We start from the raw sequence: 18749 nt of genomic DNA on the forward strand, positions 1-18749 counted from the left end.
GGTGGCTCAGGTTCCCCCCTAGCAGAGTGAGGGGAGGCCAAGGGAGACCCAGATAGGTCCCAGGTTAAGGGGGGAAAGAAAGAGTTCCAGTGCCACTTCTGAGAAGAAAGAAGGAGGTTCTGATGGGAGGTGGTCCAGGGTGCCTCAATCTCCAACCCCGCTGACTTGATTGTTCCCAGCTAGGAGATAAGCAGGACGACTCTGTCTGTCCAAAGAAGCCACCCACTAGTGGGACCTCTATAGGGTTGGCTAATATGGCCGCTGGGGCAGGTAGTCCCCAGGAGCATAAGAGAGATCGTGCTTTAGTCTCCCTTAGTTGGGGGGTGAACTCACAGGGTAGACATGTGATCCCTAAGTGTGGGAGTCATCACTACTGCCAGATCACAGTGATTGGGGTTCCTGTCACTGCTCTAAGAAATGCTGGAGTCAGACAGAACATATGAGTGGAAAGAGTGGTTTCCACAGAGCAGTACACTGGTCAGGTATGGAGGTTAACCTAGACCCAGGGGCAGGTCTTTGTCCTCTGTATGGCCCTTGTATCCCTGAATTGGAGATGGTAGGTAACCCAGAGAAGGGTCATAGTCTCTAAGTGCCCACTATATGCTGGAGAAATAGTTGCCAACTGTGATAGAAGAGCTAGGAGAGGTGGCCACCCAGGGTGCCCTGACAGCTCAGACATATGGATATACCATTCTTAAATGGAGGGTGCAGAGGCCCAGATAGAGGGGCAGACAGAGGGTGGACTCACCCTGACACCTCTTCAGCCTCAAGGTACTGTCAGTGGCCTAAGTGCCCGGTCTCAGGCTGCCACCCCTGGACTGATAGGAAGGAGAGTGGGAAAAGGGTTGTTAACCCAAGGGGCTGTTGCTCCCCATTCAGAGAAAACACAGTAGTCACAGACCCTTATATGGCCTGGGGCCTGGATCCTGAAACAAACAGCTGCCAGTTACCTCTGTTGGTTGCTGTCTTTATGGGCAGAGTTTTCGTTGGGTTGGGGACAGAGTCTGAACCAAAGGGTGAAATGGGCCACATCACTTTGTTGGCCACGGTGATCCTGTCTCCCTACTGGGATGTATCTGTGAGCAAATTATGGTTAGATGCTGCACAGATGGGGTCAATAGATGAAGAGAAGGGTTACTCATGGGTCGGTTCAATGGCTCAGAAGAATGTAGACAGATGGATTCAATTGAATGCAGAGAGGCATAGACCAGGCACAGACCTCTGCAGCAGAGGGTCACTGTCCATTTTCTATTGCCTAAACAGGGAAGTCCATCAAGATATTGATTAGTCTCCCCTGGCTCAGACTGGAGGGGGGTCATGTTAAACTTGGCCCTTTATGCCCGGTCGTTCCCAAATCTTTTGTCTTCTGCCTCCTATATTTGCTGAATATATTTTTGTTGGCCTTAGAACTTTATGCACTTTAACACTGCTAACCAGTTTTAAAGTGCTTGTGCTCCCGCTCCTTAAATTATGGTAACCTTGTCTTATATCCAACTGGCATATTTAATTTAATTGCAAGTCCCTAGTAAAGTGGCACTGCATTTGCCCATGGCTTGCAAGTTAAATGCTGCTAGTGGGTCTCTAGCACTGGTTGTGCCACCCGCTTAAGTAGCTCCTTGAACATGCCTCATGTCTGCCATTGCAAAGCCTGTGTGTGCAGTTTAAACTGTCATTTGGACTTGGCAAATTAAACCTTTTGCCAGCCCCAAAACTTTCTTTTTAATACAAATAAATCAGCCCTTCGCTATGCCCTGGGAAGCCCAGAGGGCAGGATGAAGTCTATTTAAAGTTAGGATATGTATTTTGTAAGCTTTACATGTTCTGGTAGTGAGAAAAAAACATAGGCTAGTTTTTCACTACTCCAGGGCCTTTCTCTGCCTTAGGATAACACTGGGGTTGCTTATTACATTCTAAAAGTGTGATTCCTAAATGGTAATAGACAACTAGTTCACGTTTGGTGTCCTATTTAGTAGTGTTGTTTTTTTGGTCACAAATGTAAAAATGCTATTTTTAGAAAGTAAACAAACGCAAATGATAGATGGAATGTGGAACCAATCAAACATTCACTCCCAGTCACAGATCTGGGTTTAATCTATCAATTCTTTTGCTTAACATGCCACCCCAGTTTGGACCCAGCCATATGCAAATCAGTCTTGACCCTTGTCTCTATGGGAACAGTCCAGCCCAAACTGCCAGGCCAGGTCCTCCCTGAACTGGAAACATGTATCCTGGGACCGGTTTCAGGGTATCACCCTTCATCAGCCAGGCTAGCTTGAATCCAGTAGCACAGTAAGCCCAGGACCCACGTCTGGGCATACCTGGTGCACTTATGGCATCAAAATCAAACAAACACAAATGATGGACAGAATGTGGAACCAATCAAACATTCACGCCAGTCACAGATTTGGGTTTAATCCATCAATTCCTTTGCTCACCATGCCACCCCAGTTTGGACCCAGCCATATGCAAATCAGTCTTGACCCTTGTCTCTATGGGAACAGTTCAGCCCAAACTGCCAGGCCAGGTCCTCCCTGAACTGGAAACAAGTATCCTGGGACCGGTTTCAGGGTATCACCCTTCATCAGCCAGGCTAGCTTGAATCCAGTAGCACAGTAAGCCCAGGACCCACGTCTGGGCATACCCGGTGCACTTATGGCATCAAAATCAAACAAACACAAATGATGGACGGAATGTGGAACCAATCAAACATTCACGCCAGTCACAGATTTGGGTTTAATCCATCAATTCCTTTGCTCACCATGCCACCCCAGTTTGGACCCAGCCATATGCAAATCAATCTGGACCCTGTTCCCCATGGAAGCAGTCAAGCTCGAACTGCCATGCCAGGCCCTCCCTAGACCAGAAACAAGCACAGTATCACCCTTTAGAAAGTTGGCATTTTTCTGGCCTGGGTCACATGACTGGTGACAGTTAGACTTTGTGAATTCCTCCTAGACAGTTACACAGTAGAGGGATTAGGTGTGCCTGTTTGGTCAATCCGCTGGCAGGGTGGGGGCAGAGATGAGCACAGCCCCCCTTATACCTAAACGGCCTGTGCTCTGCCTTCACACACAGAGCCTGACAACTATGCATTGTCACTTCAGCCAGTTTGGAGCCATGATAGGGGAGGCAGAAACTTCCATGCACCTCAAGGCCACTGTCTAGAAGCTTTTCCCACCTTCCAGAACCATGGCATCAGGGCACCAGGGTATTAAAGAAGGACGTCCGACACCAACTCAGTATACTGCTAGACCTGCAGATACTCTGCCAGGAAGGACTGATGTGCTGCTTCAAGGTATGCCACTCTACCAGACTGTTGCTGTAAAGGAACTGCTGCCCTACTGTGATGACCTGCTGCCTGCGGCCCTCTTGCACAGGGAGGAAGAACCAGACCTTCAACTTCATCTTGAACCCAGGACCCCAGAGTTACTCCAAATTCTAGTCTGCTTGTCTCCTGATCTGAACCTCAGAGATATAAAAGGTTCCCCACATAGCTCCAGGACCCAGCTGCAGTGAGTTTCTGATGGGTAGGTGGTGCCTGTCATAACCAGGAGCCTTAGTTTGGCCCACTTGCTTAATAAATAAACATTTGTGCTCTTCATGACTCTGAACCAGCATGTTCACAATTGTACCACTCTCAATTAAGTTTCAAGCAAGCCACAGTTAGCCCATCTCTTTGCACAGCAATGATCAGTTGCCCATGGAGGACCACCAATTTTGAGCTCCAGCCCGCCCGTCCACCATGCCCGGCCTGCTCTTTGTGCAACACTGACCACCACCCCTGATGTTCTCCATGCTCCCTGCTGCACTCTACAACATCAATGAGAATTTTAGAATAAAACTTGAGAAAGTAAACCTTCAGTGGGACTAATCTTGGATTGCATACGACCTGCACTCCATTGCAATCAGCCTCCATTGTTGACTGGGTCCAGTGTTACCAAATATCCCCAATTAGAGCTTCATGCTTCGAGGTGCTATTTTTCACTTTATTCCTTAACATTCATAACTCTGGTTCTACTGATTGGATTTTTATCATTATGGTCTTGTTTTATGTATTAAATTCAGTTAAATTCAGTTAAAGTTTGCTAACCTGGTGTGGGATCCTGTTGTGTGGTGATTTCACTATTTTATTGCTTGAGATGTTGCACAAATACTTTACATAGTGCCTCTAAGTTAAGGCTAAATGTTATGTGGCAAGCTACAAGAGGGTTGAGCACAGGTTAATTTGGATACTTGTACCCTCCTTGACTAGGTGTGAGGTAGCTGCTTGACCAGGGCTCATACCCCAGTCAACCAGTAACCCAATTTCTAAAAAAAAATTTATACAAATGTCAGATTAGTTCATATTCACTCTGTAGTCTATGTAGTTCTGTTCTAATTTTTCTTGCATGATTTTTATCTTTGTCTATTTCACATGTGATTTTTTTCTAGAACAACAAATTACTGAATTGTATAATTTTTGCAAACTCAAAACATTCCTACATTTTACTTTCTCTTCCAGCAATGGGAAAAGTGATTTCGCATATCCTTACCAGATCACACTTGATTGAGTTTCTTCGAAGGCATTCAGCAACAATTTTCTTTCTCTCCCGAGTAGCAGCTTTTTCACCATCTGAGAGTTCCTTCGACCAACGGATATGAGTACTAAAGGATTTCAAGAGCAAGGTTATTCATCTTGCATTTCTTAACACTAACAACACACACTACAAAACACACAAGAGCATCTAGAATCAAAGTCACATTACCTTTCTCCATCCTTTGTGGTTTCCTATGGAAAATGAAAATAAAAATCGTTATTAGCTCTGCTTTTCATGTTAAGTCCATGTAAGTCCCTCTAATCTTTGCATTCACTCACCAAGGATGCTTTGCAGGGCAGAATATTGAGAGAAAGATATCAAAGGGTACTGGGGAAATCCTAGTTGTGCAAATAACCCTGCTTTGGTGCAGCGCTTTATTGGTGGTATATTCTTTGCAATTTTAGGGTAAAATGGTAACTTTCCTTTAGAGTTAAATAACTCGCTTGTAACTGAAACAATCATACAGTCTTCATTCTCTAAATATGGAAGACTCTATATTGTAGCATAAATCTTGAATACTAAATGACTAATGGGGATGTATTGTTACTAGGCCGGTGGGACAGAACTTCCAGGCCCATCATTCCACATGACAAGAATGGCGCCACAGCTCTGCTAACGTGCCTATAGGTGCAATAAAGGTGCTCCCCGGGTTCCGTTGTGGGGACATGTGCAGAACAATCCTGGGCTCAGACAAAGACCTGGCCTGTTTGTGCCCATCCGCGCCTGGATGAGGCTATGCTAGGTCCACTCTCTTGGCCCTTGGACAGAGTTTGGAGTGACTAGGGTCGCTCAGAGATTGGTCACTGCTAATATATCCATACTTCAACTTCACTTTGAAAAGTGAGCTTTTAGTTTTGGTGCTTATTGTCAAGATGGGTAAGCACAAAGTCCGAGTTTGTACTTCAGTATCTGCTGCAACCCATGTCCTGACAACCATGGATGCTTCCCTAACCCGTGACGTAGATATTATCAGCAAGGAAATTGTGTTGGTTGAATACCATCTCTCCCTTGTTACCAGCTTCACTAGAAGTGCAATCCGCCAGTTTTGAGAGCCCGGTGGCAGGCTCTGCAGCTTTACCTGAACTGAATGAAGGGTGGGAGACTACTGAACAGGATTATAAAATCTCAGAGTTTAATGTCTCGTCTCGGCCCCAGCGGGCCATCATTCCCCCTAGAGATAGATGTTATGGTGGTTACCCCATTGCAGTGCTTAATTTGTGCTTGTTGTTTCCGGTGCTGAGCACCAGCACTTATTTGTGAGGGCGGGGCTTATTCTTATGCCTCAAGCATTTGTTTGGGAATATGGGAAAGACGGAAGAAGGAAAAACTAATAAGCGTCATAAAGGGAGAAAGTAGAAAGCTGCAGGATAAGCTGAAGAGGCGGGGTGGCTGTAAATGGATTGAAGAGGCCCGAGATGGCTTCAGGATTATGCTGACTCAGTATTCAGTGCTGGTAGATTTAATTACAGCAGCCTCGTGTTTAAGAGAAGGGCTTTGAGCACCGGCACCTCATTATTTACAAATTAAGCACTGCCCCATTGGATATGGGCCCGGGAGAAAAAGAAAGAGGTTGTGGCAGTAATCAAATTTAAGCAGGCAAGGGTCAATACAACTCAGTCAACCAGTGAGATAACTCCAAGTCTGGGAGTGGAACAACTGGGTTGCATTTTAGATTCACTGGATAACGCTTATTTTGTGGCTTTGGACTCTGGGCTAAAACCTATTTTGGAGCGTCTAGATGGTATAGAATTGAAATTTTAAAAAATCTACTCCTCTGGGCTAAAAAAGTGCTTGTGTGATGAAGAGGACACTGTGACAGTATCCCTCTCCGTACTTACATCAGTATCAGGTTCTACAATAGGGGAGGTGGCATGCACTCAAGTTATTCAATCAATCAATCAGCCAATCACTACATTTGTAAAGCGCGCTAAATCCCGCAAGGGTCTTAAGGCGCTGGGGAGGGGGGGGGTGCTACTGGTCGAAGAACCAGGTCTTGAGGAGTCTTCTGAAGGCCAGCAGGTCCTGGGTCTGTCGTAGGATGGTGGGGAGAGTGTTCCAGGTCTTGGCGGCGAGGTAGGAGAAGGATCTGCCGCCGGCGGTGGTTTTTCGGATGCGGGGGACTGTGGCGAGGGCAAGGTTGGCTGAGCGGAGGCTTCGGGTGGGGGTGTGGAAGCTGAGTCGGTTGTTGAGGTAGGTGGGTCCGGTGTTGTGCAGTGCTTTGTGTGCGTGGATCAGGAGCTTGAAGGTGCTCCTTTTGTTGATGGGGAGCCAGTGCAGGCCTCTCAGGTGGAGTGTGATGTGGCTGCGGCGAGGGACATCGAGGATGAGTCGGGCCGAGGCGTTCTGGATGCGTTCGAGTCGTCTCAGGAGCTTGTTTGTAATTCCTGAGTAGAGGGCGTTCCCGTAGTCGAGTCTGTTGGTGATGAGGGCCTGAGTAACGTTTTTTCTCGTGTCGAGGGGGATCCATTTGAAGATCCTGCGGAGCATACGGAGGGTGTTGAAGCAGGACGCGGAGACGGCGTTGACTTGCCTGGTCATGGAGAGAGTGGAGTCGAGGATGACCCCCAGGTTGCGTGCGTGGTCTGTGGGTTCCGGGGCTGTGCCTAGTGACGTGGGCCACCAAGAGTCGTCCCAAGCTGATGGGGTGGGTCCGAGAATGAGGACCTCCGTCTTGTCTGAGTTCAGCTTCAGTCTGCTGTCCTTCATCCAGTCGGCTACGGCCTTCATTCCTCGGTGGAGGTTAGCTTTGGCAGTGTGGTGATCTTCGGTGAGGGATATGATCAGCTGGGTGTCGTCGGCATAGGAGATGATGTTGAGGTTGTGTTGTCGTGCGACGTGGGCGAGGGGGGCCATGTAGATATTGAACAGTGTCGGGCTGAAGGAGGATCCCTGTGGGACGCCGCAGATGATCTCGGTGGTTTTGGAGCGGAAGGGTGGGAGGCGGACGCTCTGGGTTCTGCCGGAGAGGAAGGATGTGGTCCAGGCCAGGCCCTTCTCTTGGATACCGGCGTCATGGAGGCGTGCTGATAGGGTGCAGTGGCAAACCGTGTCAAAGGCAGCTGATAGGTCCAGGAGGATGAGGGCGGCTGTTTCTCCTTTGTCCATCAGGGTCTGGATGTCGTCAGTGGCGGCGATGAGGGCGGTCTCGGTGCTGTGGTTACTGGGAAAACCGGATTGGGAAGGGTCCAGGATGTTGTTGACTTCGAGGTAGCGGGTCAGCTGTTTGTTGACAATCTTCTCAGTCACTTTTGCTGGGAAAGGGAGCAGGGAGATGGGCCGGAAGTTCTTGAGGTCCTTGGGGTCCGCCTTGGGCTTCTTCAGAAGGGCTTGATCTCGGCGTGCTTCCAGTTTTCTGGGAAGGTTGCTGTCTCGAAGGAACAGTTGATTGTTTTCCGGTGGTGGGGCGGGATGGCTGCGCTGGCTTTGTTGAAGACGTGGTGAGGGCAGGGGTCCGATGGGGATCCGGAGTGGATGGAGTTCATGGTTGTGATGGTTTTTTCGTCGCTGACGCTGGACCAGACGGTCAGGCGACTGGTGCGAGTGGTAGTCGCAGGGGTGGTGGACTCGGTGGTGGGTGCAGGGGGGTCGGGGTTGAAGCTGTCGTGGATGTCGGTGATCTTGCAGTGGAAGAAGGGGGCCAGGGAGTCAAACAGGTCTTGAGATGGCGGGATGTCGTTGGTGATGGAGCTGGGGTTGGAGAGTTCTTTCACGATGCTGAAGAGCTCTTTGGTGTTGTGTGCATTGTTGTCTAGGCGGTCCTTGAAGGCGGTCTTCTTGGCGGTCCTGATGAGTTGGTGATGTCTGCGGGTGGCGCTCCTGAGGGCTGTGTGGTTGTCTGGTGTTCGGTCGTGGAGCCATTTCTTCTCCAGCTTCCGACAGGTGTGCTTGGAGATCCGGAGGTCCTCGGTGAACCAGGCGGCTTTCTTGTTGGTGTGGTTGGTTGTAAAGGTCTTGAGAGGGGCGAGGGTGTTGGCGCAGTCGTTGATCCACTGTGTGAGGTTGGTCACAGCGGTGTCTGGGTCGGTGGGGTCGGTGGGTGGTCTCAGGGCGAGGACGGTAGTCAGTTGGTCCTCGGTGACCTTGCCCCAGCAGCGGCGTGGTAGCTGTTTGGTGCGGTGGTGTGTGGTGGGTTTTCTGAAGGTGAAGTGGACGCATCTGTGGTCGGTCAAGTGTGGTTCGGTGGTGTGATTGAAGGAGATGTGGGGGCTTGCGGAGAAGATGGGGTCGAGCGTGTGTCCAGCAGCGTGTGTGGGTGTTGTTACGAGCTGTTTGAGTCCGAGGTTGGCGAGGTTGTCGATCAAGGCGGTTGAGTTGGCGTCGTTGTTGTTCTCGAGGTGGAAGTTCAGGTCCCCGAGGAGGATGTAGTCTGTGGAAGCGAGGGCGTGGGTGCTGATGAGGTCGGCGATGCTGTCACTGAACTGTGGACGGGGTCCGGGAGGTCTGTAGATGAGAGTTCCTCTGAGGGTGGTGTTGGGGTCGGTGTGGATCTGGAAGTGCATGTGCTCGGCGGTGGTGAGGGTGTCATCGGTGTTCGTTGAGATTTTGATGGAGTCTTTGTGGATGATGGTGATTCCTCCTCCCACTCCGTTGGTGCGGTCTCTGTGGGAGATCTTGTAGCCCTGTGGGATGGCTATGGCGATGTCTGGTGCTGAGGTGCCGTTCAGCCAGGTCTCCGTCAGGAAGGTGACGTCGGGGGCGGTGGAGTCTAGGAGGTCCCAAAGTTCGATGGCATGCTTGCGAGCGGAGCGGGTGTTGAGGAGGATGCAGCGGAGGTGGTTGGGTTCTCTGGCTGGTGGTGTGGAGGGTTGGATGCTGGTGAATCTGCAGTTCCGGCAGGTGAAAAGCCCCTGGGTGCGTTTCGGGGTGGCCCGGTAGTAGGGGTGGTCTTGTCTGCTGTTGAGTGCATGGAGGGTGCTTGCATCGTAGTGCAGTCTGGCGTTGCAGGGGTGTGGGTTCCAGGGGTTCTGGTGCTGGGTGAGGTCCAGGCGCGGACGGGCGCAGACGGGCATGCCTTAGGCACGCCTTCGGCGCGCCAGTGGCGCGACCTCTGCGCGTGTCCGCTGCGCGCCCGCTTCGTGGCCTCCATATGAGGGCAGAGGGAGGGAGGAGCAGCTGGGAGGTGGGAGCGGGGCGGCCAATGGGAGTGAAGGGGGCGGGGCAGCAGGGGCTCAGCAGCAAGCCCGGGGGAAAACCCGGGGGAAAACCCGGGGAAAAAACGGTGGGAAAAGACGGCGGGAGAGGGACAACAGAGCACAGGGGTACAGAAAGCAAAACACAAGGGCACAGAATGAAAAAACAAAGTGGCACAGAAGCCAAGCGCAGGACGCAGGAGTACAGAAAAAAGGGAGCGAGTAGTCAGGCGGCAAAAGCGGCAACGGAGGTTCAACCCACAGGGGGCTGTGTGGCAGATGAGGGGAGCGACCTGCCTGGTGACAGGGTCAAAGGTCGCAAAGGTTATTCCCTCATCCACTCCACCCTGTCCTGTCCGACAGTGTGCTCAGAAAACCGACCAGCAGGCTAATCCTGCAATTGTAAAGCCTAGTGTGAACAGCCACCGTTTGATCCCAAACCTTTTCATTAATCCAAATAACCCATCATTAGGCACCCAGAAGCCCAGGAGGTCCCCTGAGTCTCCAAAGGATTGCTGTGGAAGGGAGTCGGTCTCTGTGAGTGAGGGCCGTAGAGATGACATTTCTCTTGCATGTCCTCATATTCCACGAGAAGGCACACCGTATATTATTGTGTTGGCTAATGTCCCCAAATATAACCCTATGCACTTTGAGGAACAAAATATTGCATTGGCTGGGAATTCACGTGTGCAGGCCCTGTGATCTTTCAGGAGAAATTGGCTTCACAAGGGGGGTCACTTGGATTGGTCCATTGTCCAAAACTTTAAAGGAAGATTGTGTGATAATCAATTTCTGAAGACCGAGCTTAGTTCAGGCTCTTTTGCTCTCCCATTGTCGCAGTGCAAATAACCAGGAATGTATTAAACCTCAACCGCTGGAGTTTTTCTGTCCTCCCCAGGCTCATAGGCTCCTGGCCCCCAGGCCATGGCCCCCACCCTGTTGCAGTAAGGCGTGACTCAGTGTCTTACAATTCATACCATGATCTCTCCCTTCCCCTTTAAAATAGGTTTGATGTCCTGTCTTCTCTGAGCAACTAGATTGACTGCCAAACAGGGGATCCGCCCCAGAGAATAGTCTTACAGGTTGGTACACTGGATGTAATATCTTGGAATGTTGGTGGTCTCCGCACAAAGCAGGAGTCCCCAGAGCGGCTGACTATAGTGGATCATTGCCACATCATTTGCTGTCAGGAGACATGGGTAGTGAATACTCCAAACATTAAAGACTTTGGGGGTCATTACAACATTGGCGGTAAAAGGCACTTACCGCCGTGCAGAAGACCGCCAATACACCGCCGTAGCCACGGTAGACCGCCACAGCTATTATGACACACATCTTGGAATCCGCCGAAATTCAGACACCCACACAATACCGCCACACCAAAGGTGAGCGATAAACTGACGAAAACAAATCCTCCACCTCCACGCCAACAGAAACACGCCCATGCCATTACGACCCACGAATCCACGCGGCGGTCTTACAACCGCGGTATTCCTTGGCGGTACACACCGTCACGCTCAATACACACACATCTCCAAAACACAGCCACATTGGACAATTACAAATACACACCTGACACACATACAAACAACACTCCCACACACCCAACACAATATAAAACACACACCCACATCACCCACAAACCCCTACAACCTGAAATTCTGAGAGAAGGCGAGAGAGAGAGCACAGAATAGACAACCCCATCACACAGAGGCACACATCATCATCACCCACACAAAATCCAAGCACGAAACACCACATACCACTACACTCACCGCACTCATCACCACATACACCACCCCACACATCACACACACCACCCCATATCACGCCAAAGACACCCCGCTTCTCCGAGGAGGAGCTCAGGGTCATGGTGGAGGAAATCCTACGGGTAGAGCCACAGCTATTTGGCTCACAGGTACAGCACACATCAATAGCCAGGAAGATGGAGCTAAGGCGCAGAATAGTGGACAGGGTGAACGCAGTGGAACAGCACCCAAGAAATAGGGACGACCTACGGGGGAAGGTGCGTTCCACGGTCTCCAGGCACCACATCGTGGTGCAGCGGACTGGCGGCAGACCCCCACCTCCTCCCCCACAACTAACAACATGGGAGGAGCAAGTCTTGACCATCTTGCATCCTGAGGGCCTCGGAGGAGTCGTTGGAGGAACGGACACTGGTAAGTCAAATCTTAACTATCATATCCCCCACCCTACCTGCATGCTATCACACACCCCCACCTTCACACCCTCCCCTCCCCTCTCACCCAAACTCCTCACTAATCTACCCATGACACCAACCACCCATCCCAACACCAAGCCCTGCATGACACAACTAAGCATGGACACCCATCACTAAAGCATGCCCACTGCACATACCCAGAACACCCCCCCAACCATCAGCACACAAGCCCCCACACAGGAATGCCTGCACTGGGGTTCACACACACCCAACCATTGCACACCATGAAACACACACATGCAATAATCATGTTCTTATACCCCCGCAGGAACCCGAAGGAACGTCACCACACCAGAGGGTCCAGACAACACCACTCCACCCCCAGAAGAGGCCCACAGTGACAATAGCAGCTCTGCCCTACTGGATCTTGATGACCAGCCCGGACCATCGTGGGCCTCAGGACAGTCGGTTCCCCTTGCCCAGCCACACCCCAACACCGAACTTCCACCCTCTGGTAACACAAGCACAGCACCCACTCAGCGGGCCCAAACCTCCCTACCCACGACAGGTCAATCAGCGGTGTGTCCACCACTACAGGGCACCCAGGCTAACTCACCACCCCAACAACAACAGGGACCTGGGGGCAGTGGTAGTGGGCACACAGTCCAGGGGACTGAGGCACAGGAACATAGGGGAACTGGGAGGGCTGCTGTGCGACAGAGGGAGGACAGGCCAAGGGAACCTACTCTCCACGAGGCCCTCTCCTCCATCATGGGAGCCTACCACCACTCCCAGGAGACGATGGCAACTGTCCTGGACAAGTTGCAGGAGACCCTGTGTCTGCAGGAGGAGCAGTATTTGGGGTTCAGGGAGGAGCTCAGGACCATCGGCTCCGCCCTGGGCACCATCGTAGGGGTGCTGACGGACATTCAAAAGACCTTGATGGACACCGTGGCACTCCAAGGGGCCCCTGACACTAGCCACGACGATGAACTGCCAACCACCTCCGCCGGCGCTAGTGGACAGGAGGCACCGCCACAGGACCATCATACCAGCACCCCAGCCCTGCAGACGGACAACCACCACGCAAGCGGTCCCTGAGATCCAGGAACAGGACAGAGCAAGATGGCAAGACCCCCGCCAGGAAATAAGACCACCCTGATTGTCCTCCCACTGTCCCACTTTGTTACCCTGTCCAAATCGGAACTGCCCCAGCTCCACTTCCAATGGCCAGATGTGCAATGTACCTGTGAGACTAATAGACTGGACTCTGCCATGGACATTCCTCCACCATCACCCATCCCAATTTTACAACCCCCTATCATTTTTTAGCACTTAAATAAACACCCTTGAAACACTAAAAAAACTGGAGTCAGTCTATGATTTTGAACTTTGTATTATCAATTACAGTGTCATAATGGGTTACCCATTGGAAGGCTAACATACCAATGTCACTCATCACAAGCCCTTCAAGGATGCAAGCAGTTGACACATAGGTTACCACACTTGTGAAACTGAAATGGAAGGGGACAACTCAGTTAACAAATAGTGAGTGAAATGTCGGTACAGGATAGAGGTAGACGTGTGAAAGTTAATGTAATGTTAAACCTGAAAATGTACTCACCTGTGTTTCACTGGAAATATTGCTGTATGACTGACTCCCTGTTGTCGTTTTCTTCTTCCTCAGCTTCATCCTCATCACTGTCCACAGGCTCCACAGCTGCTACAACACCGTCATCTGGATCACCCTCCTGCAGAAAAGGCACCTGGTGTCGCAATGCCAAATTATGGAGCAGGCGATGATGATGTCACACACCTTCTTCGGTGAGTAGAATAGGGATCCACCTGTCATATGGAGGTACCTGAACCTGGCCATAAGAAGGCAGAAGGTCCGCTCGATCACCCTCCTAGTCCGCCCATGGGCCTCATTGTACCGTTCCTCTGCCCTGGTCCTGGGATTCCTCACTGGGGTCAATAGCCAGGAAAGGGTGGGGTAACCAGAGTCCCCCAATAGCCATACACGGTGCCTCTGGAGTTGACACATCATATCAGGGATGCTGCTATTGCGCAGGATGTAGGCGTCATGCACAGAGCCAGGGAACATAGCATTTAACTGCGAGATGTACTGGTCTGCCAAACAGACCATCTGAACATTCATAGAATGATAACTCTTCCTGTTCCTGTACACCTGTTCACTCCTGCAGGGGGGGGACCAGAGCAACATGTGTCCCATCAATGGCACCTATGACGTTGGGGATATGTCCAAGGGCATAGAAGTCCCCTTTGACTGTAGGCAAATCCTCCACCTGAGGGAAAATGATGTATCTCCTTACGTGTTTCAGCAGGGCAAGCAACACTCTGGACAACACGTTGGAAAACATAGGCTGGGACATCCCTGATGCCATGGCCACAGTAGTCTGAAAAAAGCCACTTGCAAGGAAATGGAGCACTGACAGCACTTGCACGTCAGGGGGGATTCCAGTCGGATGGCGGATTGGTGACATCAGGTCTGGCTCCAACTGGGTACATAGTTCCTGGATTGTGGCACGGTCAAACCTGTAGGTCACGATGACATGTCTCTCTTCCATTGTCAACAGGTCCACCAGCGGTCGGTATACCGGAGGATTCTGCCATCTTCTCAAATGTCCCAGCTGACGGTGCCTAAGAAGGACAACAGCGAAGAAACAGTCACTATTCCTCCAGGTATGTACCCACAGTTACACACAAGACTATACCAGACAATAAACCCTCCCTGTATGTGTGTTGAGTATAGGCCTAACTATGTGTGACGCAGTAGTAAATGAAGCCATGTGGGCCCCTGAAATGGCGGCTGCCTGACCTCTAAACTGGGACAATGGGATTGTGGAGTAACTGCGCTGGCGTTGCACACCGTCGCGGTAGGCGGTCGTAGACCGCGGCGCAATGCTGCATTGGTTAACATTGGACCCTATGGGTCCCAGGAGCCAATGAACAGGTGCCCCGGCAGTGATGATGCGCCCCGCCGCGGATGTCACCGCCGCGGACGTCACCGCCATTTTCTATCTGTTGAATCACTAGATACCTGACCCTCGACAGGAGAGGACCTACACTGCTAGTGCTGCTGTGACCTCGGTCTGGAAGCGACGTTGGCTGCTGCGTCTGGGGAAAGGGCCCCTGCCTTCACTGCACAGGAGTTGGAGAAACTTGTGGATGGGGTCCTCCCCCAGTACATGCTACTCTACGGTCCTCCAGACCAACAGGTTAGTACAGAGGGAGCACGTTGTATGGGCTAGGCCTGGGTGGAGAGGGCTGGGTGGAAGAGGGAAGGGGCCAGAGTTCATACTACATTAAAGCATGGGAATGAATGGGCCACATGGTCAGAGTAGGGAGGGGGCCACTCACATTGACGGTGCAGTTGGTAATGACTGTTCCTCTTCCCTTGTGCATGTCATGTAGGTCAGCGCCCACCAAAAGAGGGACATTTGGCGTGCCATTGCCAAGGAGGTCCGGACCCTGGGGGCCCACCAGAGACGGGGCACCCACTGCCGGAAGAGATGGGAGGACATTCGCCGCTGCAGCAAGAAGACGGCGGAGGCTCAGCTGGGGATGGCCTCCCAACGTGGGAGGGGTGCCCGTCGCACCATGACCCCCCTGATGTTCTGGATCCTGGCAGTGGCCTACCCAGAGTTGGATGGGTGCTTAAGGACATCACAGCAGACACAAGGGGGTGAGTACAACCTCATTCTGCGGACTTTGCGTTCAGTGGAGGGGTCTGGGTGGGGGAGGTGATCTGTGGGTGTCCCTAGGCCAGGGCGAATTCGGTAGCCAAGGCCCCTCCGTAATGTAGGCCATGTGTCACTCTACCCCACCTCACCAGAGTGCCAAGTTGAGGTATAGTTGCCCCTGTGGCATCCATGTGCGCAGATGTCCACCATTGCCATGTAGGGCATATCCCAGAAATTGCATGTGCAGAGGTCAGAAGCACGGAGTAATGCATGGGGCTGCTGCATCTGTCTTGTCCGCCAAAGGTAGTGGTATGCCATGCACTAAAACTCTCTTTGTTCTGTCTCCCCCCCTTTTCCTGCTCTCCCTGTCCTTTTGTACATCAGCATCATCAGGCGGAGGTACAGTGGCACCGGAGCTCGAGGGAGCTGCATCCCACATGGCCATGGAGGGCCACACCACAGACTCTGAATGCACCAGTGGGACGGAGGGCGAGGGGAGCTTCACGTTGGCCACCAGATCACCAACCAGCGACACGGACTCGTCCGCCAATGGGAGTCCCCCTGTGGTGGCGGCACCATCTGTGCGCCCCACTTCTACAGGTACAGCCGCCACCTCCCCTACCAGCACTGCCCTCCCAGCAGCCCCTCAGCGTTCGCCCTGTGCCCGCTCACCCAGGAGGGTGGGCATCACCTTCGCCCCAGGCACCTCAGGCCCTGTCCCTGTCACCCCTTCTGCCCTCAGTGAGGAGGCCATTGACCTCCTCAGGTCACTCACTGTTGGGCAGTCTACCATTGTGAATGCAATCCAAGGTGTAGAACGAGAGTTGCAACACAGTAATGCATTTCTGGAGGGCATTCATTCTGGTCAGGCTGCCCTTCAGCGAACCCTGCAATCTCTGGCCTCAGCACTGATGGCAGCCATTGTCCCTGTGTCTAGCCTCCCCCCTCCAACTTACTCCTCCCAGACCCAATCCCCTGTACCCCAGCCAATCCCAAGCACACCTACAGACCAGCATGCAAACAAGTCAACACACACAAGTAGCTCAAGCAAATATAGGAACGACACACACCACAGGCACTCACACAAGCATCACACCCATACAGACACAGCAACATCCACTGTCTCCACTGTGTCCCCCTCCTCCTCTTCTCCCTCCTCCCTCCCAGTCTCGTCTACACACACACCTGCATGCACCACATCTACAGGCACTAGGACTCGCACCGGGACACCCAGCACCACAAGCCGCTCACCTGCACTCACCACCTCCACTGCCATTTACACGTCCCCTGTGTCCTCTCCCACTGTGTCTGTGACGCCCCCTCCCAAAGTACAAAAACGCCGGCAATCACTCACCCAACATCCATCCACCTCACGACAGTCTCCAGTACCTGCACCCAAAACACCTAAAGGGACACCTCCTACAACCACCTCCTCTTCCTCCACTCCCAGACCCCCTCCAGCTACCCATCCCAGTGTCTTTCAGAAACTGTCCCTATGTCAAATCGACCTTTTTGCCCCCACCCCCCCTCCAATTCATCAGTCCCATCGTAAAGCCTCAGCCAAAATTCCAGTACCAGTGGTGCGTGTTCCTGGTTTTTGGAGTGCACCATCCACCAGGGCAGGCAGTAGGACCCGGAGCCAAGGCACTGGCAGCCCACCCCCTGTAAAGGCTCTGAAATTGGAGAGTGGACGACGGGATTGTGTCAAGACTCCTGGTGGGACAACAAGTGAAATGGGATCAAAGGCGATTGGTGAGTCAGCTGTAACTCCAAAAAAGGTGGGGAAGGTCAAGAGGAAGTCTGCCCAGCCTGTTGTGAGTGTACCGGCGGAGAAGTGCGCCATCATTTCCGGTGGTCCAGACACAACCGCCAGCACCGTCGTCACTGGTCCAGAGACCACCGCCAGAGTCATAGCCCAGGAGGGCCCAAGTATCGTTACTGGTCAGGAGACCACCGCCGGAGTCACAGCCCAGGAGGGCCCAAGTATTGTTACTGGTCAGGAGACCACCGCCGGAGTCACAGCCCAGGAGGGCCCAAGTATCGTTACTGGTCGGGAGACCACCGCCAGAATCACAGCCCGGGAGGGCCCAAGTATCGTCACTGGTCAGGAGACCACCGCCGGAGTCACAGCCCAGGAGGGCCCAAGTATCGTTACTGGTCAGGAGACCACCGAAGTATCGTCACGGGTCAGGAGACCACCGCCGGAGTCACAGCCCAGGAGAGCCCAAGTATCGTCACTGGTCAGGAGACCACCGCCGGAGTCACAGCCCAGGAGGGCCCAAGTATCGCCACTGGTCAGGAGACCACCGCCGGAGTCACAGCCCAGGAGGGCCCAAGTATCGTCACTGGTCAGGAGACCACAACCGGAGTCACAGCCCAAGAGGGCCCAAGTATCGTTACTGGTCAGGAGACCACCGCCAGAGTCACAGCCCAGGAGGGCCCAAGTATCGTCACTGGTAAGGAGACCACCGCCGGAGTCACAGCCCAGGAGGGCACAAGTATCGTTACTGGTCAGGAGACCACCACCAGAGTCACAGCCCAGGAGGGCACAAGTATCGTCACTGGTCCAGAAACCACCGCCGGAGTCACAGCCCAGGAGGGGACAGGATGCCACAGCCCCGCTGGCCAATGATGGAACGTCATGCCACACACCAATGCCCAGTGTGGAGATCGTCATGCCACACACCAATGTCCAGTGTGGAGATCGTCATGCCACACACCAATGTCCAGTGTGGAGATCGTCATGCCACACACCAATGTCAGTATTCGAACCGCCATGGCAAAGCACCGCTGAACAGGGCAAAGACCGCCATGGCAAAGCACCGCTGAACAGGGCAAAGCAACACTGAACAGTCCAGAACCGCTATGGCAAAGCACCGCTGAACAGGGCAAAGACCGCCATGGCAAAGCACCGCTGAACAGGGCAAAGACCACCATGGCAAAGCACCACTGAACAGCCCAGAACCGCCATGGCAAAGTACCGCTGAACAGGGCAAAGACCGCCATGGCAAAGCACCACTGAACAATCCAGAACCGCCATGGCAAAGCACCGCTGAACAGGACAAAGACCGCCATGGCAAAGCACCACTGAACAGTCCAGAACCGCCATGGCAAAGCACCGCTGAACAGGACAAAGACTGCCATGGCAAAGCACCGC

At 52.5% G+C, this 18749-nt stretch overlaps 1 protein-coding gene across 4 annotated transcripts in view; it reads right to left on the minus strand.

The window, feature by feature from the left end:
* Positions 1 to 18749, minus strand: part of LOC138299778 (cytosolic phospholipase A2 gamma-like) — a 1040695-nt gene that overhangs the window by 848112 nt on the left and 173834 nt on the right. For all 4 annotated transcript variants that reach the window (XM_069238328.1, XM_069238327.1, XM_069238329.1 and 1 more), the window contains exons 3-4: positions 4746 to 4768; positions 4533 to 4644 (exon numbers count right to left, since the gene is read on the minus strand). In XM_069238328.1, coding sequence (XP_069094429.1) covers positions 4533 to 4644; positions 4746 to 4768 — 135 coding nt within the window. The remainder of the gene's footprint in view (positions 1 to 4532; positions 4645 to 4745; positions 4769 to 18749) is intronic.

The sequence above is a fragment of the Pleurodeles waltl genome, chromosome 6 (genome assembly GCF_031143425.1).
Source record: "Pleurodeles waltl isolate 20211129_DDA chromosome 6, aPleWal1.hap1.20221129, whole genome shotgun sequence".
NCBI lineage: Eukaryota > Metazoa > Chordata > Amphibia > Caudata > Salamandridae > Pleurodeles > Pleurodeles waltl.